Genomic DNA, 24,900 nt, shown 5'->3' on the forward strand with positions numbered 1-24,900 from the left:
TAAGTCACCTGAGCCCCTCCAGCCCAGTCTCCCTGTCTTTTTAAGCCTTGGTTCTCACCATATGTACCTTACTTTCAAGAAATAACTAAAGACCAGAGTTTGTGCCTTTGTACCTTTACTATGTTCCCTAAAAATGGAAAGAAGGAGTATTATGTAAATTCCTTTTCTTTCATACTGGCTGATAATTAAACTATAAAATTCCTTTTTTTTTTTTTTTTTGATATGCAGTCTCACTCTGTCACCAGACTGGAGTGCAGTGGCACAATTTCAGCTCACTGCAACCTCCACCTCCTGGGTTCAAATGATTCTCCTGCCTCAATCTCCCAAGTAGCTAGGAATATAGGCATGCACCACCACGCCCAGCTAATATTTTGTATTTTTAGTAGAGACAGGGTTTCACCATGTTGCCCAGGATGGTCTCGATCTCTTGACCTTGTGATCCACCTGCCTTGGCCTCCCAAAGTGCTGGGATTACAGGCATGAGCCACCACACCTGGCCAAATTTTCTTTTAAACTCCAATTCAGATACAACTTTCTCTGGCAAGATATTTTCTGACTCAGTTTCTCTCTAGATACATCAAATAGCATATTCCCTCTCTGATGCCTTTGAATCACTAAGTGCACTTTTACCATCTTGTAGCCATGTGTTTATGTGTCTATCCACCCAGTTTATTGGTGAGTTTCTTGACCTCTATATCTCAAAGTCTAGAACAAAGTCTGGAATAAACTAGGGAATCAGTAATTGTTGAATTGAATTGTTGATCACATCCAACATTAACAAAACCCCCAAACAACAAAAGTCATCTAGACTATAATCATCAAAATAATATTTTGTATACAGTGTAAGCTAAGAATAACATACTAAGTCCCCAACCAATGAAACGAACCTCCTTTTGGCCAAGGAGACCCCAGAAAAACCTTAACAACTGAGTTCTTGGTTATGATGGGATGGGAGGTCAAACATGACTCATTATACTTCCTCCCTTTTGCAGTTTAGACACAACTACTGACCAGCATTCCTGTTAAAATAGAGATCTTAAGACTGACAAAACAGACTCTTTGTGGCAATGAAATACCAACTTATACACAGGATCTAAGGACACGACAGACAAGAGTTAAGTCATGTATCCCCACACGTAAATAATGAACTATGTTCTATCCACCACAAGGTTTTTCTTTTTCTCTAGCAGCTAAACAAACACTGACCTTGAGATAAGCAAGGTTCAAACAACTGCAGCTCCACTAGGCACTGATTAACTGACCCTCAGCCTCTTTTCCACCAGCTATAATTACAAGAGACTGATTTCAGTAACTTTCTCCTGATAAGAACTGATCATGGACTGGTTCTAGCCGGTTTACAGAGGCTGCAACACAAGTGTCCTAATGTCCCAAGTGCCTATTGAAATTTAGGGTCCAATTGTAATACATTTAGTTGTTAAGTCTCCACCTCAAAGTGAACATGGGTCACATGTACCTTGCATGTTTGTTCAATATGCATATGTTAAGACTGTCTCCATAAATATTCATAACTCCTACTGTACCTTGTTAAATATGTATGCTTAGCCAAGTCATTCAACATAAAATTCCTACCCCGATCCCTCCTCCTTCAAAATGCCTGCTAACAGGCTCTGCCGCAGGCTGCACTGGCCGCACTTCCCCAACCTGTCAAATGTCACCTTACAGCCTGTAACCTTTTATAAGAAATACAGGTTCCTTTCCAAATTTATGGATTGAGTGATTTTTAAGTTAACAAAGATGACCAGAAAATTCCTAGACACATGCTCCAGAATTTATGGTAGCTCACTTGAGAATCAAAAGAGGGAAGTCCATGAGGGCAGAATTTGGTAAAGTTTGGATATCATTATTATCATTAGTGATAACGGTGTGCAGAAAAACTTAATGAGAAGGAAATCCTCTCCCCTGCTCAGGAACTGTTTTTAGATCCCCTGTGTTCCAATATTGCACTATAATTTCAGAATGTAGATTATTCCTCTGTTCCAAAATTTCTGAAAAAATATCTCTGTTCTGATTTGGCCACTAGTCTACTTTATTCTATGTCTATAAATCAAAATATTATAGCATTAACAGAACAGCTTGTTATTTCTTCTCTGGGAACTGTGATCTCTCAATTCTTAATATTTTTTACTTTTTACAGTTAAAATCATCATTTTAGTGCTTCAATTCTTAAAACTTTACATTAATTAAAATCTATCCTCCAAAGATCAGTGCTCAAACCTGAGTAGCAAGAGACAAAAGTCTCCAGAGAAAGAAAAAGCAAATACCATAGGAACTGACAGGTTTCAAACAAACAACAAAAAAGCTTGCATTTTCTGTTTTAACCTTTCATTACTTGAACTCTCTGAATCTATTAATTGACAGTAAGCGGACTCAAGCAGGAAATGACATTCATAGAAACAAAAACAAGTGTCAAAAGCAATTTTATTTTCAAAACCCTTAAACTTCATTGTCCCTTCAAATCATACTTAATCCTGATTTAGCAATATGTGGGTGTATGTTTGATATTCAGTGAAAATCAGTTTTTAGAAATTTGTGGGACCAGAATCTTTTTATTTAGAAGTATGCTCTTTCTGTTATGTTTAAATGGATGGAAAATTATACAGCTTGCTCTGACCACAGAAAAATTGTTAGCATATACTCAAAAAGTTTATTGAAAAAACAGTTCAGTATCTTCTTGCTTCAAGTAACAGGGCATGTAATTTAAAACTGAAATATTGAGAAACTGTTTTTATCCTCCCTGAGATATCAAGAAGTTGGAGAATTCCAATGGTGTCATCTTTCTTCTCTGCCTTCCTCAGGATGACTTATGTTTCTTTTCATAATTACAAGACAGCAAAAGTGGTTCCCAGCATCATATGCAGACCCAACTAGGCCAGTGAAAATGACAAATGACTCTTCTTGCCTTGAGTCTCCTGTGCTAAGGGAAAACTTCTCCCAAAACTCATCAGCAAACTGTCTCAAGGAACTCACTGGGCAGAGCTGCGCACTATGACTTTGCCCTAGCTGTAACGGAGGCTGGGAGAAAAGTTCTGGTACTTTCCATGTTCCTACAAGGGAGATTGGCTTTCTGCCAATGAGGAATAAGAGGTCGAAGTGGAAAATGCTTTTAATGTGTCAGATAATGTAAGGTTGAATAATATAATGCCTGTTAAATGGATACACATCATTAAGCATAGTACTCAGTACTAAATACAGATAGTAATTTATTTTAGTGTGACTGCTCTTGTTTTGATTTCATTGAACTCTAGAACCATTTCATGCACTTTAGTAGACTATAAACATTTTAGAAGACTGAATAAAAACAGAAACTGAGAATTTATTTCTGTTTTTGAATAACATCCTGTAGAATTTATTAAGCTATTGTCTCCAAACCTAAAACCCATTCTACCGTAGTCCACTTTATGATACTGAGATTGAAATTTCAAGCCACATTTTTCCTTCTCTAGTTGGCTCTCTATTTGGATTTGCCATGAAAGGGCATGAGGGAAAGAGAGTGGCAGGCTAGAAGAAGAAGAAGGGATTGTTCCTTCCTATTTGCTTTCTGAGTCTGTTTTTCTGCTTGTTATTCTTATGTCTCTCTGGAGGCACTCTTTCACCCTGCAGTGGCGGGTGGTTCCAGGAACAACAGTTGATTCCAGTTTGCAGCTTTTGCAACTCATACAGAACCAGTCTCAGTGCCTCTAATCAGCAACACCAGCACTAGCTGGCTGGAGCATCATCCTCAGAGACCTGAGGTCCAGCTTCATGGGAAATTCCTCTGAGGTCCAAGCCACCTACACCAGTCAAACAGGGAGCCCTCTTCACAAGTCCATAGAGAACCTCCTTCAATCCTCTAAGTTTTAATAATTTTAACCTCTTCATTTTGTTCCCCCAGTCCTAGGGGTAGCTGTTTCCTGAAGTTGTCACACATGCTCCATACACAATACCTTAGTTTAGTGTTTCTCTTTTGCCTTTTCAGTTTTTGAGTATCTAGTCATCAATTCATTATCAATTGATTTTCTATATAAAAAGCTAAATCTGTTACTGTTTTAGAGAGTGACTTACAGGTTAAATTTTTTTAATCAAAAGAAGCTTTTGCAATTTCATCTTTTCTTGCCTCCCTATAATAATGTCCATTTTCTATTTTTTTTTTTTTTTGATGCTCAGATACCATGTTGACTTTTAAATGACTAGATGCTCCTGGTTGTAACTCTTCACCACCATCACAGTCTTTAACACAATCCTAACCAAAAAGCTATGTTATTCAACAGCAAATAGATTTCACAGTTACCCATTTCCTTGTAGTTCTTAAAGAAATGCAGTACTGACAGCCTGGCCTACATAGTGAAATCCTGTCTCTACTAAAAATACAAAAATTAGCCAGGCATGGTGTCATGTGCCTGTAATCCCAGCTACTCGGGAGGCTGAGGCAGGAGAATTGCTTGAACCCAAGAGGCAGAGGTTGCAGTCAGCCAAGATCACACCACTGCACTCCAGCCTGGGCAACAGAGCAAGACTCTGTCTCAAGAAAAGAGAGGAGAGAAGAGGAGAGGAGAGGAGAGGAGAGGAGAGGAGAGGACAGGACAGCAGTGCTATGTTCCATATGCACAAATTTCTCTAGGCTCCAAAGTCATACTTTGAAAGTAAGACATACAAAAGAGAACTGTAGCTAGAAAAAGGGAAGAAAGCCTGCATCCATGGGGGATAATGAGAGGGATGACGATGTTTTGGAAATAGAGAAACACTCAGGTGTCAGTGGTGACAAAGAACTGAAGGTGGCGGCAACAGTATTAGATATCAGAGGAGAGGGAATATTCCCTAATTATCCCTACAAGTCCATGGAAAAGGGGTTTGGCATTGTGCTGCTACAGGATGACCCTTCTGGAATGTCCAGACTGACCTAGACCATTTAACCTGGGACCACTGGAATTCATTACAAGAAGAGAGAATACTCAAGAGGACTTAAGGATCTGCTCTTGAAGACTAACTGAATGAATTCAAATCCAAAGATGGAAATGTCTTTCAAACACACTTTAAAAGCTTTCACAAGAACTATTTAAAGCCAGAAAAACAGAAGGAGCAAGGTTAAAGTCAGAGAAATATTGTAAAATACGTGGAGCAAGAATTAGGATGGAATGGGGAGGGAAGGAAGGACTGCAAGATATGTTACATAAGGAGTATAATTATACCTGCAACATATTTCCCAAGAACTTTTCAATCTTTAAGTTTTCTGCTTCTATGTTTTCAACAACTAGCCTAGATACAAGTTATCTAGAGGAAATGTGAGATGTACCACTGATTACTCTTAGTTCCCAACTGTCCCAATTTTTATAGCTATGTATAGCTGTGTAATTGACAATAAACTATTTCATAAATGCCAGCCATTTCTGACAAGTTTTAAATTGCTTTGCTTTCTACCTGTGGAACTCTTACGGAAATTAATTTTTTTTCTTTAAGTTAACCCTTAATTGCAATAATCAGAGAAAATCTGATTTTTATAAAGCTTCTTCCAAGGAACATTTGACTTGAATGTGTTAGCTTAGCTCCTAAACTGGAACTTAGTGACAAAAACAAAAACAAAAAGTCCTCAATAATTTCTTTTTAAATGTAGGATTAGCTATAGATTAATTAATTTATCTTTGCAGACTTGAGTCAGAGTTCCAGGAACTCTTATCCTGTGTTATGTGGGGCAGCCGTATCTGGAACATCCCTGCTTGGACTCTTTTATTTCTTAATTGGTATAACTCAAACAGGTGGAAAATTCTGATGCTGAGAACATCCATTTTTCACTAATTGAATAAGAGAGCTTCCCAGTCAGCTACACGAGGTATTACTATACTGAGGCACACCCACTGGAATAAGCCTCCTAAAGAATCAAGAGCTGATCGGAATGGATGGAGGCAAAGAAAGAACATACCAAAGAAGGTGAGTTTTGAATGACAGGAAAGAATGAAATGGTAGTAAGGAAACAAAAAGAATTTCATTCACAGAAGTAAGTTATAAAGCTTTGTCTCTTATGAAATGAGTAGAAAAATAACAGTAAAGATGTTTAATACATGGCTCATTATCCAGAAAGACAAAATACAGAATGATGGTTCGTTCTTCATGTTTTCATCAATTTCCATTTACTTATTCAGTAAGTGTTTACTGAGCTCCTACTTTGTCATGTACTGTTTCAGACTCTGGGAATATAAAAGTGAAAAGCACAAAGTTCCTACTTTTATGGAGAGATAATAAACACAAAACAGACAAAATACTGTTCAATTTTAAATAATTATAAGTGCAAAAAGACACACCACGTAGTAATAGAAATGAAGATGGCTTGGAGACGTAGCGGTGATTATTATTTTAGGTACAGTGGTCAGGGAAGGTCCCCCTGGAGAAGCCACACTTCAGCAGAGACCTGAAAGAAGTAGAGAAGTGAGCCACAGGAAGATATGAAGAAAGAGGGCTCCAGGCAGGGAAATGACAACCACTCTGAGATGGGAATTAACTGAGACCTTTCTGAGGGTTGGAAAACAAGGCCAGTGTAGCTCAAGTGTAGTGTAGGAAGTGATGCTGGGGTGGTGAGAAGGAACTTGAATATGCAGGACATCCTAGGATATGTTAAGGCATTTTGAGTTTTGTTTTTGTTTTTGTTTTTGTTTTTTTTACTTTCAATGGGATGCCACTGCTGGTGTAAGTATGGAAATGATATAATCAATTTATGATTTAAATAATAACTGGCTGATGTGAGGGAAATGGAGTAGAAGCAGGTTGCATAGCAGTCTGAGTGAGAGATTATGCAGACTGAAACTAGGGCTATGGCTTAGTGAAGATGAAGAAAAATGGTCAAATTTGGGTTATAACGTGGAGATAGACTGACTGGACCTGTTGATTATTATTTGGGATTATTTGGACGTAAGGTGAATTCTAGGTTTTAGCAAACAATTGCTGAATGGTAGGCCATTTACCAAGATGAAGAAGATGGAGGGAACCTTGTAAGAGTTTTGGCTGGTATCAGTGAATGAGAGAATCAGGAATATACACCTACTGAAAACAGCTTGAATTACAAAGACGGAAATGTGGGAATGTGAGGAGTGACTAAATTTGGTCATAGAAAAGTTAATTCCTACATGATAAACAACTAGGGCTTCCGCCAAAATGAAATCATATTCTAAGTGAAATCATGGTTTTGTGATAAACAACAGACTGTCATTCAAAACTGCATCTAGGATGCAATGATAATTCAGGAATGGAGAGAAACATGAAGAAACAGTAAAAGGAAAAAAACAAAAAACAAAAACAAAAAAACACACCAGAACAGACAGTAGAAAAAGGTATGCCTTTTGGTGTGGCAGCCTAGTTCAAAAGAAACAATTGTCTTTCTCTTAGAACAACCCCCCTTATCCCCAGTCCTGGCCAGCCACATTTCACACCCTGCACAATTCACACCCCATCCACAGCTGACTGGACTAGGGAAGTAAGCCTGAGTCAAGTTGAGCCACATGTGGCTTCTGTTCTAAAATCTGAAATTAAGATCAAATGATATTTGTGTTCATTTTTAGTCAGATTTAGGTTTTTACTTTAATATGCTAAAACAGGATGGGTAAGTTGACCATACGTCACTATGTGGATCTAAGAAGTAGAGAATATTGGTTGGAAGAGAGCAGAGGGAAGCAGGTGATGAGAAAAAAGCAGCAGTGGGGGAAGGAAAGAGTTCTGACCAGAGTCCAGGCTGCTAGCTGTCTTCATACACCTCTGTGGCCTTACAGTATACCCTTCCTGATAGTATGCATTCTGTTACTCACATATAGGGAAGCAAACAAAGATCACTCAGAACAATTATTCTGAAGATTACTTCATTTTGATATAATGTTTTGTCAGTAAAATAGCATAAAAAGAGGAGGGCGGTAGACTGAGTGGCACATGTCCCTCTCCCCTCATTGATACATTCTCTATCTACTGTCTCACAGAGACAGTGATATCAGAGAATAATGTGCTACTGTCCCAGAAGGGAAAAAAGAAATCTGCCTGTTAAACATCAGTATGTGATAGAACTAGAAACATTAAAAAGTACATGAATCCAGTTGGGAAAATTGCAAACACATACACACACATAGCATGCTGACTCGAGGATATATTACCTGTTATAACCATACAAACGTACTAAAATTTCAGGACAATTCCTTTTTAAACTTTCTATTGGTGTAATATAAGAATAGAAAAGTACATGTACTGTCTCTTATACACATCTAGATGTGTATAAGAGACAGACTATACTGAGGCACACCCACTGGAATAAGCCTCCTAAAGAATCAAGAGCTGATCGGAATGGATGGAGGCAAAGAAAGAACATACCGAAGAAGGTGAGTTTTGAATGACAGGAAAGAATGAAATGGTAGTAAGGAAACAAAAAGAATTTCATTCACAGAAGTAAGTTATAAAGCTTTGTCTCTTATGAAATGAGTAGAAAAATAACAGTAAAGATGTTTAATACATGGCTCATTATCCAGAAAGACAAAATACAGAATGATGGTTCGTTCTTCATGTTTTCATCAATTTCCATTTACTTATTCAGTAAGTGTTTACTGAGCTCCTACTTCGTCATGTACTGTTTCAGACTCTGGGAATATAAAAGTGAAAAGCACAAAGTTCCTACTTTTATGGAGAGATAATAAACACAAAACAGACAAAATACTGTTCAATTTTAAATAATTATAAGTGCAAAAAGACACACCACGTAGTAATAGAAATGAAGATGGCTTGGAGACGTAGCGGTGATTATTATTTTAGGTACAGTGGTCAGGGAAGGTCCCCCTGGAGAAGCCACACTTCAGCAGAGACCTGAAAGAAGTAGAGAAGTGAGCCACAGGAAGATATGAAGAAAGAGGGCTCCAGGCAGGGAAATGACAACCACTCTGAGATGGGAATTAACTGAGACCTTTCTGAGGGTTGGAAAACAAGGCCAGTGTAGCTCAAGTGTAGTGTAGGAAGTGATGCTGGGGTGGTGAGAAGGAACTTGAATATGCAGGACATCCTAGGATATGTTAAGGCATTTTGAGTTTTGTTTTTGTTTTTGTTTTTGTTTTTTTTACTTTCAATGGGATGCCACTGCTGGTGTAAGTATGGAAATGATATAATCAATTTATGATTTAAATAATAACTGGCTGATGTGAGGGAAATGGAGTAGAAGCAGGTTGCATAGCAGTCTGAGTGAGAGATTATGCAGACTGAAACTAGGGCTATGGCTTAGTGAAGATGAAGAAAAATGGTCAAATTTGGGTTATAACGTGGAGATAGACTGACTGGACCTGTTGATTATTATTTGGGATTATTTGGACGTAAGGTGAATTCTAGGTTTTAGCAAACAATTGCTGAATGGTAGGCCATTTACCAAGATGAAGAAGATGGAGGGAACCTTGTAAGAGTTTTGGCTGGTATCAGTGAATGAGAGAATCAGGAATATACACCTACTGAAAACAGCTTGAATTACAAAGACGGAAATGTGGGAATGTGAGGAGTGACTAAATTTGGTCATAGAAAAGTTAATTCCTACATGATAAACAACTAGGGCTTCCGCCAAAATGAAATCATATTCTAAGTGAAATCATGGTTTTGTGATAAACAACAGACTGTCATTCAAAACTGCATCTAGGATGCAATGATAATTCAGGAATGGAGAGAAACATGAAGAAACAGTAAAAGGAAAAAAACAAAAAACAAAAACAAAAAAACACACCAGAACAGACAGTAGAAAAAGGTATGCCTTTTGGTGTGGCAGCCTAGTTCAAAAGAAACAATTGTCTTTCTCTTAGAACAACCCCCCTTATCCCCAGTCCTGGCCAGCCACATTTCACACCCTGCACAATTCACACCCCATCCACAGCTGACTGGACTAGGGAAGTAAGCCTGAGTCAAGTTGAGCCACATGTGGCTTCTGTTCTAAAATCTGAAATTAAGATCAAATGATATTTGTGTTCATTTTTAGTCAGATTTAGGTTTTTACTTTAATATGCTAAAACAGGATGGGTAAGTTGACCATACGTCACTATGTGGATCTAAGAAGTAGAGAATATTGGTTGGAAGAGAGCAGAGGGAAGCAGGTGATGAGAAAAAAGCAGCAGTGGGGGAAGGAAAGAGTTCTGACCAGAGTCCAGGCTGCTAGCTGTCTTCATACACCTCTGTGGCCTTACAGTATACCCTTCCTGATAGTATGCATTCTGTTACTCACATATAGGGAAGCAAACAAAGATCACTCAGAACAATTATTCTGAAGATTACTTCATTTTGATATAATGTTTTGTCAGTAAAATAGCATAAAAAGAGGAGGGCGGTAGACTGAGTGGCACATGTCCCTCTCCCCTCATTGATACATTCTCTATCTACTGTCTCACAGAGACAGTGATATCAGAGAATAATGTGCTACTGTCCCAGAAGGGAAAAAAGAAATCTGCCTGTTAAACATCAGTATGTGATAGAACTAGAAACATTAAAAAGTACATGAATCCAGTTGGGAAAATTGCAAACACATACACACACATAGCATGCTGACTCGAGGATATATTACCTGTTATAACCATACAAACGTACTAAAATTTCAGGACAATTCCTTTTTAAACTTTCTATTGGTGTAATATAAGAATAGAAAAGTACATGTAAGTGTACCAAATTTTTACAAACTGAATTTTTCTGTACAATCAGCACCTAGATCAATGAGTATACTATTACACAACTGTTTTGTTTTTTGTACTTAGCTGGGGTGTAAGTGTACAATCAGCACCTAGATCAATGAGTATACTATTACACAACTGTTTTGTTTTTTGTACTTAGCTGGGGTGTAAGTGTATCTGTATACATCTACAACATCTAATAAATCTTTAAATGAATGTACTGAGTATAAAGTTGATTATCCTCTTTTCCCTCTTTTATGAACATTTCTATGATTTCCACAAGTTATCTCATTTAACCTTTTCCACAATCCTGTTAGGTTAATTGCCATGCCTATTTTACAAGACTAAATTGAGGCTCAAAGATATTTATTGACATGTCCAAGTTCACACATCTAAAAACCAAACCTAGCTCTGTCTCACTGCCAAAGTATTATTAACTGCTATACCAGCTGCCCGACTGATTCTGGTAAAGTGACAGTGGGCTATGGCCAGCAAGTTTACTTGATTAATTTATTATGTATAATAACAAGAAATGAGGTTTTAAAATGGGTATTTAAGAAAAGTATAAAACTGCCATTATTAAATGGAGAAGTAACAAAATAAAAATAGTGATTGCAAGAGATGATTCTAGACTTATATATTTAAGAATAGGAATTGTGGCTGGGTGCGGTAGCTCACGTCTGTAATTCCAGCACTTTGGGAGGTGGAGATGGGCGGATTTCGTGAGGTCAGGAGTTCAAGTCCAGCCTGGCTAATGTGGTAAAACCCCATCTCTACTAAAAATACAAAAATTAGCCAGCCGTGGTAGCACACGCCTATAGTCCCAGCTACTTGGGAGTCTGAGGCAGGAGAATCACTTCAACCCAAGAAGCGGAGGTTGCAGTGAGCCAAGATCAAGCCATTGCACTCCCAGCCTGAGTGACAGAGTGAGACTCTATCTCAAAAAAAAAAAAAAACAAGAATAGGAGTTAATGGCAATTAAAAGTGCTTCTTCTTTCTTTTTTAAAGCATGCCAGCAACAGTCACAGAATGATGGAGAACAGGATTAAGTTTATACACATTTGAAGAAAGATTCAACTGAAGTTGGAAAGGTCTACGTAAGATAAGAAAATGGAAGAGTTGAAACCCATTACCTAGTGTGCAAACCTAGGAAACCAGAATTGGTAAATATGTTATGTGTGATGAAAATCTGAAATGGGGTGGCTATTTGGGTACTGTGAGAAGATGAATTTGATATTCAATATGTACATAATCAGGAGCTGTGTTGGCATCCTCTCCAGGTTTTATTCACTCCCATTTCAAACTTTTCATCCCTCACCATAGCAAAAAGATCAAAACACTTTTATGGGAATAAATAATTTGGAAAGACTGGGCTATAAAGCCAATTAAAATTGGTGTTGATAGCTCAATAACAGATTTGGTTCAACTGGCTATTTCTAGAAGCCTTATGCAAAAGTTATTTTTCCTTTTCATCATTGGTACTTAAGCTAGTTAGGTATCAGAGTTCTCCCTCCCTCCCTCCCTCCCTCCTTCCCCTCTCCCTCCCTTCCTCTTTCCTTCCCTCCTTCCTGTTTTTGATGTGGGTAAAACTCATAGGACCTGTGCTTCTGTCACTGTGGCTGATTTCTCAAGGTATTGGATAATGATTTTGGTTAAACAACTCCGAATAATAGAGTATATCTTAATTCTGGATATATTTTATAGATTTGTCTATTTACGTGATGCTGATAAATACCCCTCCTTGGGCCCTGTCTTGAATGTTCAAAGAATCATCTGTTCTGGTTTCATATTCAATAAATGAATCACCAAAGTGTTCCAGCACATATTAGACACCATTAAATACATGGGAAGCTTTTAGCCAGTTGGGTCTGATTTATACAGGCAAATATTACCTACTTAATGCAATTCAAAGAGCTTCTCAACAGTATATATTTTTGTAAATGTGTATGCATTTATTTTCACCATTAACTTACAAAACTTGTGTTCCAATTTAAAATATTAATTTATGTTTCTTCCTTGAAAAAACTGCTACATTCTTTCTTTTTAATTAACTCATTTCTTTTCTTGAAAGAAAAGTCAATAATCTCTATGCTCCAAGGTCTATATCACATTCAACCTTCTTCCACGTCTCTCAAATTAAAAAACAAAAGCAATGAAGAAACAAACTCAAGAAATGGGAAAAAAAGAGTTAAAGAACGACTAAAGGCACCAAAGTCTCGCTTGATCTCCTAATAATAGAATGGAAATTAATTTAATACACTTATAGCATTATGTAGAGGACTGCATCTTTCAGACTTTGAGTCATCAATAGAATATATCAATTTATTCCATACATTTTCTTTCTTTTCTTTTTGTCTGATCTTTTTTCTTTTCTTTTCTTTCCTTTTTTTATTTTTATTTTTTTGAGACAGGGTCTCTCTCTCTCGCCCAGGCTTGAGTACAGTGGCGTGACCTTGGCTCACTGCAACCCTCCACCTCCCGAGTTCAAGCAATTCTTGTGCTTCAGCCTCCAAAGTAGTTGGAATTACAGATGTGCACCACCACACCCAGCTAATTTTATTATTTTTATTAGAAATGGCGTTTCACTATGTTGGCAAGGCTGGTCTGGAACTCCTGACCTTAAGTGATCTGCTTGCCTCAGCCTCCCAAAGTGCTGAGATTACAGGCTTGAGCCACCATGCCCACCTTATTCCACACATTTTCTAATAAATACTTCACACCTTTATGCTGTAAAATGTATGGCTTATCACAGATACGCATTTCTTAAATGATGATTCTGTAAAAGGAAGAGATGACTAAGAGTTGCACCATTGCTGTTACTTCATACTTACAGCGACTGCCTCCAGGATTTGTTTAACAGCATCTGCAGCATCTCGCTCACTGTAATATCCCTTTTCCACAATCCTGGAACAAAAAGAAAGGAAATGCTTCTCAGGCACATTCATTCAGAAGAGTGGATATTAAAAGAAGTTAAGTACATTAATGTTAAAGATGGTGCACGTAAACAAGTGAAACAAGCTACCATACTACCATGGGAAAGATTTCCACAAACTGACACTCTAAAAGTCTTTGAGTTTACTTAGGAAAATGAAATACTCTTATTTTTCCTTGGCTTGAACTATCCGTTGCATTTGAGGAAAAAACACTTTGTCTGTTTTAAACTTTGTTTTGCGAATCATTTTAAACATACGCCAGTAGATATTATACAATGAAACACCCCCATGTAATTGTCACATAGCTTTAACTATAAATTCATGAAGTTTTATTTGCTTAATTACTTCCACTCCTTCCTTCTTATTTTGAAGCACACATTGGACATTATATAATTTCATTTCTAAATAGTTAAGGAGGTTATCTCTAAAAGATAAGGGACCCTCTAAAAATCATAGTCATAATTCCAATATCACATACCTATAATTTTTTAATATTATCAAATATGCAATGTTTCAAATTTCTAATTGTCTGAAACATGTTAAATTACTTGTTTGAATAAGTATCCAAATAAGGTCCATGAAATTTGATTAGTTAGTATATCTCTTAGTCTCTTTTAACCTGTAGTTTCTCCCTCTCTTTCTCTCCCTCCATTCTTCCCTTTTTTTTTTTTTTTTTTTTTTTTGAGTCGGAGTCTCGCTCTGTCTCCCAGGCTGGAGTGCAGGGGCCGGATCTCAGCTCACTGCAAGCTCCGCCTCCTGGGTTCACGCCATTCTCCTGCCTCAGCCTCCCGAGTAGCTGCAACTACAGGCGCCCGCCACTACGCCCGGCTAGTTTTATGTATTTTTTAGTAGAGACGGGGGTTTCACCATGTTAGCCAGGATGGTCTCAATCTCCTGACCTCGTGATCCGCCCCTCTCGGCCTCCCAAAGTGTTCGGATTACAGGTTTGAACCACCGGGCCCGGCCCCATTCTTCCCTTTAATCCCTTCTCCATCTCTGTTTCATTTTTGTTGTGTTTCTTTTTTGAAAGCTGGTCACTTGTTCTTTAGTCTCCCTGCCTGGCAATGTGATTCTCTAAAAAAAAATGGGGCTTTGTTGTACAGGTTATTTCATCACCCAGGTATTAAGCCTAGCACCCATAAGTTAGTTTTCCTGATCTTCTTTCTCCTTCCTCCCACCCTCCACCCTCCTATAGACCCCAATGTGTGTTGTTCCTCTCTGTATCCATGTATTCTCATCATTTAGCTTCCACTTGTAAGTGAGAACATGTGGTATTTGGTTTTCTGTTCCAGCGTTAGTTTGCTAAGGAAAATGGCCTCCAGCTCCATCCATGTCCCTTCAAAGGACATGATCTCATTTCTTTTTATGGCTGCATAGTATTGCATGGTGTATATGTACATTTTCTTTATTTAATCTGAACCTAATCAAGACCCCAGCATTATCTATTAATAAAAAAAAGGGGGGGGGGGCAGAGAAATAGCTCCGAAGACATCAAGGGGATAGAATCACATTTGATTCTAGAGGATTACATTTCATTCTATAGCCTTGATATCTTTGGAGCTATTTCTCTGCCCTCTCTACTTTTTATTAATGGATAGCATTAGGGTCTTGATTAGACTCAGGTTGAATTTTTAGCAAATACACTTTATAGGGAGTATTGTGTATTTTCACAAGTTACATGTTCAATTATGCTCCATTTCATGTTGATAACAGTAATTGATTATCAATGCCTAGATCCATCAAGTCATTAGCAGTTTCAAGTTGATAAAATCTATCATTGCTTCTTTGTTAGCTAAAAATTTTCTAGTAATACAATTCTTATAGGAAAGAGGGGATAAATCATTAGTTTTTTAACTTACCAGTTTTCAAAATAATGAGTTCATTCACCAACATTTTCAGTGACCAGTTAGTGTTTTTGTTCATCTTCTGGTATCATTTTGAAAGTATGGATTTAACCATATTTTATATGTTTCAATCTGCTCTAGCTCTTCCCGGGTGAGTAGAAGGCTATGCAGGTTGGCTTCTGAAGTCTTTGGTGGTTCTTTTTCTATCCAGTATAATACAATATCTGAGGTTTATTTTGTACATTTGCTGCCTCAAACCTAGACTAAGTCATTGTCTTCTAGAAGTACACTTTTAGTGGCAGATAGTATTTTTCTAATTTTACATTTTATTCTTCAATTAAAAAATAAATATATATGTACATATGTTGATATTCCCCATTTCCTAGACAAACTATCATATTAATATGTACAAAATGTTTTATATATGTTTTTACCATGTTGTCCATTTTATGTGCTTTTCCTCTTTAATTTTACTTTTTTGCATTTAGGAGTGTTTGTATTTTTGTTTTAATGTTTTTAACATTAGTTTCTTCTTTTTTGGTTTGTTCTGTACTCTCAGCAATACTGACATTAACTAGCTGATATGGTTTGGATTTTCGGGATTTGTGTTCCCACCCAAATCTCATGTCAAACTGGAGGAGGGGCCCGGTGGGAGGTGATTGGATCATGGGGGAGGATTTCTCCCTTGCCATTATCATGATTGTGAGTGACTTGTCATGAGATCTTATGGTTTAAGTGTGTGTCACTTCCCCCTTTGTGCTGTCTCTCTCCTGCTCTGCCATGGGAAGATGTGCCTTGCTTCCCCTTCACCTTCTGCCATGATAGTTAAGTTTCTTGAGACCTCTGCAGCCATGTGGAACTGGGGGTCAATTAAACTCTTTTCTTTATAAATCACCCAGTCTCAGGTAGTTCTTTATAGTGTGTGAGAACAGACTAATACACTAGCAATCCAGCTAGTATGAACTTACAATGCAGATACAATATATAACTGTCAAAATTGAGAAGAAATAAGAACAGCTTGAAAAATATAAACTTCTTGATTGCTGTATAATTAGCAACAAGTAAAAGAATATTATTTCAAAGTAATAGGAGCAAAGGGAGCCTCATTATCTTAAGTAGGCGACAATTTTCTTCTTCTGATACATGATGTGATTTTCAAAAAATCTGATGACAATCTGATTTTCTCCAAATAATTGACTTGCTCTTTTTGCATGAATGTGGGCAAAGAATTCTTCTTTTAATTTAAAGTATTTTAAGACGTGTTTAATGAGAAACATGTTAGTTGTTCTGGGTTGCGTTATTTTGATTTGTGGCATAATCCTTCAATTTAGAGTGCTTTCATTATTTTTTTAAATTGCAGGAATATTTTCTTGAAGTAGAATGTTTTCTTCCATTGCCTTGGTTTTCTTCTTTGGGGTGTGCAATTATACATATGTAAGAATTTTTCTACCTTTGATTTATATTGTTTTTCTACAGTTTTCTTAGTTTTAGCTTATTTTGTAACACTATCTTATTTTCATTTTTTTTTTTTTTTGTGGGTGTTTCTTCCTGACATGCTTTCACTGCCTAAAGGAACTTTATTCTCCTCCTTATTGTCTGTCCTCTATTGACCTCCAGCTCCATCCATGTCCCATAATCATTCTCTATTGGAACTAACTGAGATACTTTTCTGTTGCTGTCCATTTTTAAGCCAAGTCGGTTTACTTAACCTTTCGACAGAGTGATACTTCAGGATATCTTTTTTAGTTTCATGGCTCTTAACTTTCTGGTTATGTTCATGAAGCATTCAAAAATATGCCCTCATTCTTTCTGAGATCTCTTCCCTCCCCTGGAACTTCATTCCTTTGCCTTTACCGTCTCTACACTGATTAATTTGGATACCCTTCCCAGCAGTTTTTCCTAAGTGTAGAACATTTTCCCCAAGGGACTTTAGATTTTTGTTTCAGGAGTTCACAAGACCTTGACAATGAATTAGCTTTTTAGACCTTACTGCAGGTGCACCCCTTGTACTTTTCAGAAATTTGGGTGGTAAAAATCTCTCCCAATTTCGGCTTCTTTTTTTTTTTTTTTTTTTATTGACCTATGCTTCTTTCAAATAACTTGACGATTTGAGAGACTTGAGTGTTTGCCTACTTTGGGGTCTCTCATTTGTCTTCTTGCTTCCCTTGCTTCTTCGTGTACAAGTGATAATTCCATGTGGCTCTTCCTGTTGTCATTAGCTGGTCGTCACTCACTTGTATGTTAGGCTTCATGTGGATACCCTGTCACCTGGTTTTGCTGTAGATATTGTCATTGAGTTTTTGATTTTTTAGAACTAGTTGCTGTCTAGTCTTATGAGGAGCTTTTGGAAGACTGAAAAACTACTTTGTTGCTATGTCTAACTTTCCAGAATTTCAGGAGAAAACACATTTCTAATAGCACTGTAGATTACCACCTTGCATAAGATGACTTCAGCTGGCACAAAGTTTGAATATGGTCATTTCAAAACATAAAGGACAGTTTCAACAATGTTTGTAATTTTAAATAGAAACTTTTCTTAGACAGTACCTCAAATAGCATTTTTTCAGAAAGTACTTTTCTTTGATTTCTGTTTTCTTTAGATGTTGTGACAAGAAGTTTTAAGTTCTGAAAGTAGCTGGTATTAAAAGTTGAATTTAAAATCTATAAAATGTTTCCAAAATAGGAGATGGGGTGGTGGTGAGAAGAAGCAGAACAAAATAGGTATGTCAAAAGTAAAAAATGTATTAAAAGAAAAGACCTCAATGATTATAGTTATTAAAATTCAGAAAAAATATATTGATGCAAAAATTTCAATTATCTTGTTTTCCTTATTTAGTTAATTAGAACATTGGCAAGCAAGGCAAATTCATCATCTTTTTATTTTTGGGATACTTTACCAGCACTAGGGTCAAATGAAAAGAGAAAATAGATTACAATGTTCAGGGAATGACTACTCATTGGTTCTTGAGTATCATTTTCTTATGATATTTACTTACAAAACTATGAAATTTTCCAATTCACGATTAGGTTAAATGGTCTAATTATAAAAATGTAATTGAAATGCTTCCTGGGGCTATACTTTCTGAACATTTTGAAATTAAGTATGAGGGAAGGGGAAAAGAAGTACTATTGTGACAGAGTAAGTTCAGGATGTTGGCTACCATGACATCATTCTCTGCATTTTACTCAAAACATGGGTTTTGTGGTATCTCTATCATCCAGCACAAATGTAGTTAGTGTCTCCTCCGTGCCCTGTACCTACAGCCTCAGGAGCTTGGCTTTCTCCAGTTTTGTTAAAAGAGGGGAGTTGTTACAAAGATGATGGAGAAGAATAGCTGCTAAATTTCTTTGCAACCTTATATTATCTCCAGAAGGGAATAAAATAAATTATCTCCTGGACTACAACAGTGTGGATTTGCCCCATAGTCACTCACCCAGGCTAGAGCTTTACCACAGCTGCTTTGCAATACTTTTCCAGAGCACACTACTCGTGCAAATGGCACCCCTTGTGGTTGAACAGAGCCAAATTCCACAACCATGAGCTGTCTCCCTTAGGTGTCTATTAAAGACACAGTTCTTAGAGGCATCAGCACTCTTCGGAAAGGCAGTATTTCACCCACTAGAATCTCCTCTCTATATTTTGGTTTATTATGTAGTCTCAAGCTTCAGCCTAAGTATCTTCTGTATTTTCATTTGGCTATAACTCAGGGTTAAGTGCCTACTGTGAACTAAATGTTTATGTCTCCCCCAAATTCATATGGTGAAACCTAATCACCAATGTGATGGTATTAGGAGGTGGGGCCTTTGGGAGGTGATTCTATCATGAAGGAGGAACCTTCATGAATGAGATTAATGCCTTTATAAAAGAGACCCTAGAAAGCTTCTTTGCCCCTTCCACCATGTGTGGACACAGCTGGAAAGTGCCATCTATGAATCAAAAAGCAGCCCCTCACCAGACATCGAATCTGCTGACACTTTCATCTTGGACTTTCCAGCATCCAGAACTGTGAGAAATAAATTTCCGTTGTTTATAAGCCACTCACTATAAGAAATTTTGTTATATCAGCCCGAAAGGACTAAGATAGTGCCTATGTTTCAGAATATGTTCTTGAGTGAATGTCCAGGGCCTGGCTTGATGGAAGAGTAAATTTTCTTGGGAGCTGTCTTCAGGTGGAGGGAGAGAGGAGTAGTAGGTATATGAAGAACAGTTAATGGAAACTTTACTAATTTTCCCCAATATATGTTAAGTTAGTGAAATAATTCATTTAATTAATCAGAGGATGCATTTCAACAGACGTATCTGTTAATTTATTTATTCAATAAATATTAGGGAGTGCCTGTTATGTGCTGACCACTCAGTAGTGAACTGGATATGGCCTCTGCACTCATGGGATTTCTCTTGGTATAAGCAGACAGACAACATTCAACAGCGTGTGCTAAATGATGTGATAGAGGTATTAAAGAATGGCCTGACAGCTCTGAGAAAATGCAGGTAATCTATTCTGGAGGCCATGTAGGGTAAGGAAAGGATTCCAGAAATAGCTATATCTCCGCTCACACCTGAAAGGTGTAGAGAAATTTTTCAGATGCAGGGAGAATGGCAGTTGGGGGTGAGGATAGGTATGGAAGAAGAAGATGGTGATATTCATCCACATTCCTAACTTCTAATGTGAGCCAGGTACTTGCTGGATACAAACAGAATAAGATTTTGGCCTTGCCCCAGGTGACAGATGGTGGAGTAAAGAAAGTTACAAACAAAAAACATTATCATAGATGTAATGTATGTTATGTAGGGTTTGTACCACCAAGGGATTTATTAATTCTGTAGTGAGAAACGGCATCCGTAGAGTAGATATGAGGGGCAAGGGCACAAAACCAAGTGCCTCCCCACCTCATTTCAATGTGAACTCTGCACACTGTATCTTGGCCAACCATCACCCTTCAGCTGCTTCTATTCCAGGCAGCTTCTGCTAAAAGGAGTTTTGTTCCCAAATGATTCTTTAACCAGATTGTCACAGGGTTAGGTTACTGAAACTCAGACATCCCATTTTAAATATTTTATAAGTTGAGCTGCCATTCAGGCTATCCATGGCTGACTAAAAAGTTCAGTAGCAATGAATTCGAGTCATAAATGCAGGTTTACAACTTAGAACCATGATTACAAGTGATGATGCAGTGACCAAGCAAAGGAAAATGAAATCTTGCAATTCATTTCTCTCAATTTCAGTTGTATGACATCAGTAGATGTGTTTGTCCAAAGCCTTCTGCAGGGCACTGTGGTAAAATTATTAGCCTTCTCACTAGACTGTTGCTTGGGTCACCCATACAGCCTAGCCGCAAGACTTGCCCATAGTCAGTAAATATTTATGGAATCAATACCAATTGCAAAGTGAATGGATGTCAGAAAAATTTCAGATTGTGGACATTTGGACAATACTTTTGCCTATGTTCATTATCATGGGGAACAAAAGCACTGGACTCAGATGTGATTCCCTTCACAAGTACATTGGCCACGGCTCCAGAGGAAGAACAGCTGTGTGGATGCTTCCCAGAGGACAATGCAATAAGTGAAGAGATTACTGCTGGCTTTAGGAGAAACTCAGAGTTACATAGCTTTAGATACTGTTGGAATAACATGAATCTTTTTAGAAATTTATTTTAAACAAAATCAAAGTAATTTAAATTCCTTAAAATAGAGTATTTCTTTCATGAAGTAACACATAATAATTCCTGTATACAACTTAGCTGGCATCTCAAAAAACTTGCCAATGAAATTGAACCATGGATAGACAGTCAAGGGTTTATAGCTTTATATGAAACACACTCATGACTCTGAGTTTTAGAAGCAACGAAATATTTAATCATTGTAGGGGTTTTAAAGCTGTAAAAATAGAGGGATAATTTTGGCTGGTATTTTTGTTTTTTCATATTTAAACATAATTATTGCTGTATTTCTCTTCAGATTTAGTAAACTAATCTCTGTTTCGTGATTTGAAAAATAATAAGCAGTTAAGATGCTACCAGCACTTTAAGATAATTGTCACAGGCCCAGGGCCCTGTGGTTTGCCTCTGTGCCATACAGTTTCCCAGCCTTCCATTGTGGGTTAGGCCAGAGGGCTCAGAGCTCAAAACAAAATGTCTTCTAGGATTCTAATCACCACACTGACCCAAAAGGCTGCCCTGAGACCCCAGTTCCTAAAGGTCCTTCAGCCACCAGGGGGCGTAGCAGACATCTGGAGATCTGGGAAGGAAGCGAAGGTGGTGCATTTCCCCAGGCTCCTCTACTGAAAGCCTCTGGCTTCAACAGCTTCTTTTATTCCATGACTGTGCCTTTTATTTCCAAAGCTCACTGTGCTGGTGCCCGCGCTCTTCTCCCCAGTTGGTGTGTTTTTCTTCCCATCATTTAAAAATTATAGGATGAAAAAATACAGGCAATGCCTATTTCTCTCTATGGAGCTGCTGTAATATATGACTCTGGTGCATTTGCTTCTGTCACACTAATTGCCACAAATTGAATTGAGCGCATCTCCATCCAGGCAGTTAACACGCGCACAGCAGCTGAAGAGCTCTAATCTGATCATATCCTGAGGCCCCAGACTTCCTGGCACATAGATTAGGAGCCCTGCTGCTCTGCCCACCACTCGCAGCTTTTTCTCAAATGGCTGCATAATAACTGTAGATGACTAGGTGTATGTGAGAAAGATATTGGTCTGATGAGAATGTGTGCTAAAGGATCAAATGACAGAGAGTAAAAGCCCCAAATAATATGAAGTTTCAGGAACCAAGACTTAAGGGCTGCTAGTACACCATTACGCTGTTACATACAAAAAAATATTAAAATGAAAACTGCTGTATTCCACGTAAATCTACCACTTCTTTGTAAGTTTCAATCACAGCTTCTCATTTTATTGATGACACTGTTGTCTGTTTTGGTGCTTTCTGTAAGAACTTTCCTGCCAAAGAATGTTAAGTTCATATACTTTTCAAAAATGTAGTTTCAAAAGTAGTACTAGCACCTGTTACATTTGAATACTAAGAAGAAAGTCAGGGATTTGTGGATCAATGTGGGTGCTGGCCAGGGAGCTGACAAGAGAAAGAGGAGATCAAATCAAATTGCAAATCTGAGAATGGGCCTAAGAGATTCCCAGTCTACTTTCCTCATACTATAGATAAAAGACCTGACTCAAAGATACATATATTGCAGCCGGGTGTGGTGGCTCACGCCTGTAATTCCAGCATTTTGGGAGGCCAAGGCAGGCAGATCACAAGATCACGAGATCAACACCATCCTGGCTAACACGGTGAAACCCCATCTCTACTAAAAATATACAAAAAATTAGTCACGCATGGTGGTGGGTACCTGTAGTCCCAGCTACTCGGGAGGCTGAGGCAGGGGAACGGAGTGAACCCGGAAGGTGGAGGTTGCAATGAGCCGAGATCACGCCACTGCACTCCAGCCTGGGCGACAGAGCGAGACTCCGTCTCAAAAAAAAAAAAAAAAAAAAAAAAAAAAAAAAAAGATATATATATTGCTTAGGAGCACACTGTTTATTTAATCATTCACTCAATAAATATCTAGCCCCTGCTTGCTTTCTACCTAGCCCAGCTTTTAAAATCGAGACTGAGATGCTCATATTTTACCCAACAGTGTACGATTGTGCTTTTGAACATCATTTTGCCCCAATAGGCCCTTCCTTCTGGCCTCCGCCTGCTAATTTCCAATTTCTCAAATAAGAGTCAGCTCAAAAGATTTTACTCCTTCCTGAAGCGATTTCTGACTTACACGACCCCCTTGTTTTGTGCTCTACACACTGTGTTTATGCCCTAATTATAGCACTTATCATCCCCACATGAATACTTAGAGCTGAAAAAGGGGCCAATCTCTAACAAACACAAAACATGTGATGATCTCTCTTTTATGTCCTGATTCTTATTTTTATTTCTTTTTATTTCCTAGCCCTCATTAAAAAAATTGTGATGTTGTGGTCATTATAATCCCTAATATGCTTTACTTGGAAGGTGATGCTTAAAAAATATTAGAGTCCATGTCACATTTTTACTTTCCCTCTTTAGACTATGAGCTCCTTGAGGATGGAGACAATATACAGTGGTTAATAGATTGGTGGGAAGAGAACAAAGTGGGTGGTACAGCCAGCTTGGTAAGGTGGGGCCAGATTGTGAGTGGGCTTTTTTGTCAAGTTTAAAAGTATTGACTTTAAGTGAAAGTAGTGAGTAGCTTCCTGGGCTGACCTGATCAGATCTATGCTTAAACACAGATGGATGAAAAGGAGTGAAAGTAATACTCTCTAGGAATCTACTGCAATGGGAAATAATGCTAAGGCGCAACAGGGCAGAAACACTGGGAAAGGGAAAAGGGAACAGATTTCAAAGCTGCTTAGAGGAAGAATTATAGGGAAGAGAGAAGGAGAATCTAAAGCAAAAGGGAGAAATTCATGTAGATTAGTTTAGTTGGTGAATCAGGTCACAGGGAAGGGGAGTGAGATTGAGAGAGGGATGCTGAGTTCATTTGATTTAGAGGTGCTGATGGGACTTAGTGAGAAGCCTAGTAGACTGCTGAAAATACAGTTTTCATCTTTGCTGAGACTGTAGCCACCAGTGTGGCTCAAGCTACAGGTGAGTGTCAAATTCATCTACCAAGAATGTAGGAGAAGTTTAAAGGGAACTTAAGAGGTGGGGAGGGGAAGAGGAACTCAGGAAAGAGATCAAGAGGGAGATGGCTGAAAAGCTGGATGAAAGCCAAGAGAAAAAGAGGTTCTGTCCAAAACTCCAGGAATGATATGGAGGGGTAAGCCAGTAATATATAATGCTGCATACTAGAGTCTCCAAACATGCATAGCCTTCAGCATTGGCAGACCTTCAGTGCTCCTCAAAAGCCCTTATTCTTGCCCTCATCTGTTCTCCCAATCTCTCTAAAGATCTTCACAGTTCCTTCTTCAAGTGCCCTATTCCATTCTTTACCAGTTAGTATTAGGAGATCAATTTCCCTTCTTTAACAATACTGGAAAAATAGAAGCTATTAAGACTGAACTACCTAAATGTCTTATACCCCACCACACTTCTATTTCCAGCCCTAGGAAACCACTGCTTTGCTTCTGTCTATATATTTTCCCCTTCTTGAAGTTCCTTATAAAGTCAGAGTCATAGTATATATAGTCTTTCATGTCTGGCTTTATTCTCTTAGCATAAACTTTTTAAAGTTCATCCATGTTAAGGTGTGTATCAAAGGAACATTCCTTTTCATAGTTGAATGGTTGTTCATTCCCCAGTTGATGATATTTAAATTATCTCCCCTTGCCTGGGCACAGTGGCTCATGCCTGTAATCCCAGCACTTTGGGAGGTTGAGGCAGACGGATCACGAGGTCAAGAGATCCAGCCCATCCTGGTGAACATGGTGAAACCCTGTCTCTACTAAAAATACACACACACAAAAATTAGCTGGGCGTGGTGGAGGG

At 38.0% G+C, this 24,900-nt stretch overlaps 1 protein-coding gene across 2 annotated transcripts in view; it reads right to left on the reverse strand.

Moving 5' to 3' along the window:
• The window catches only part of CAMK4 (calcium/calmodulin-dependent protein kinase IV), a 272,932-nt gene that overhangs the window by 77,759 nt on the left and 170,273 nt on the right, over window positions 1-24,900 (reverse strand). For both annotated transcript variants that reach the window (XM_011989399.1, XM_011989397.1), the window contains one exon: window positions 13,481-13,553. In XM_011989399.1, coding sequence (XP_011844789.1) covers window positions 13,481-13,553 — 73 coding nt within the window. The remainder of the gene's footprint in view (window positions 1-13,480; window positions 13,554-24,900) is intronic.

This window comes from Mandrillus leucophaeus, unplaced genomic scaffold (genome assembly GCF_000951045.1).
Source record: "Mandrillus leucophaeus isolate KB7577 unplaced genomic scaffold, Mleu.le_1.0 Scaffold352, whole genome shotgun sequence".
NCBI classification, from domain to species: Eukaryota; Metazoa; Chordata; class Mammalia; order Primates; family Cercopithecidae; genus Mandrillus; species Mandrillus leucophaeus.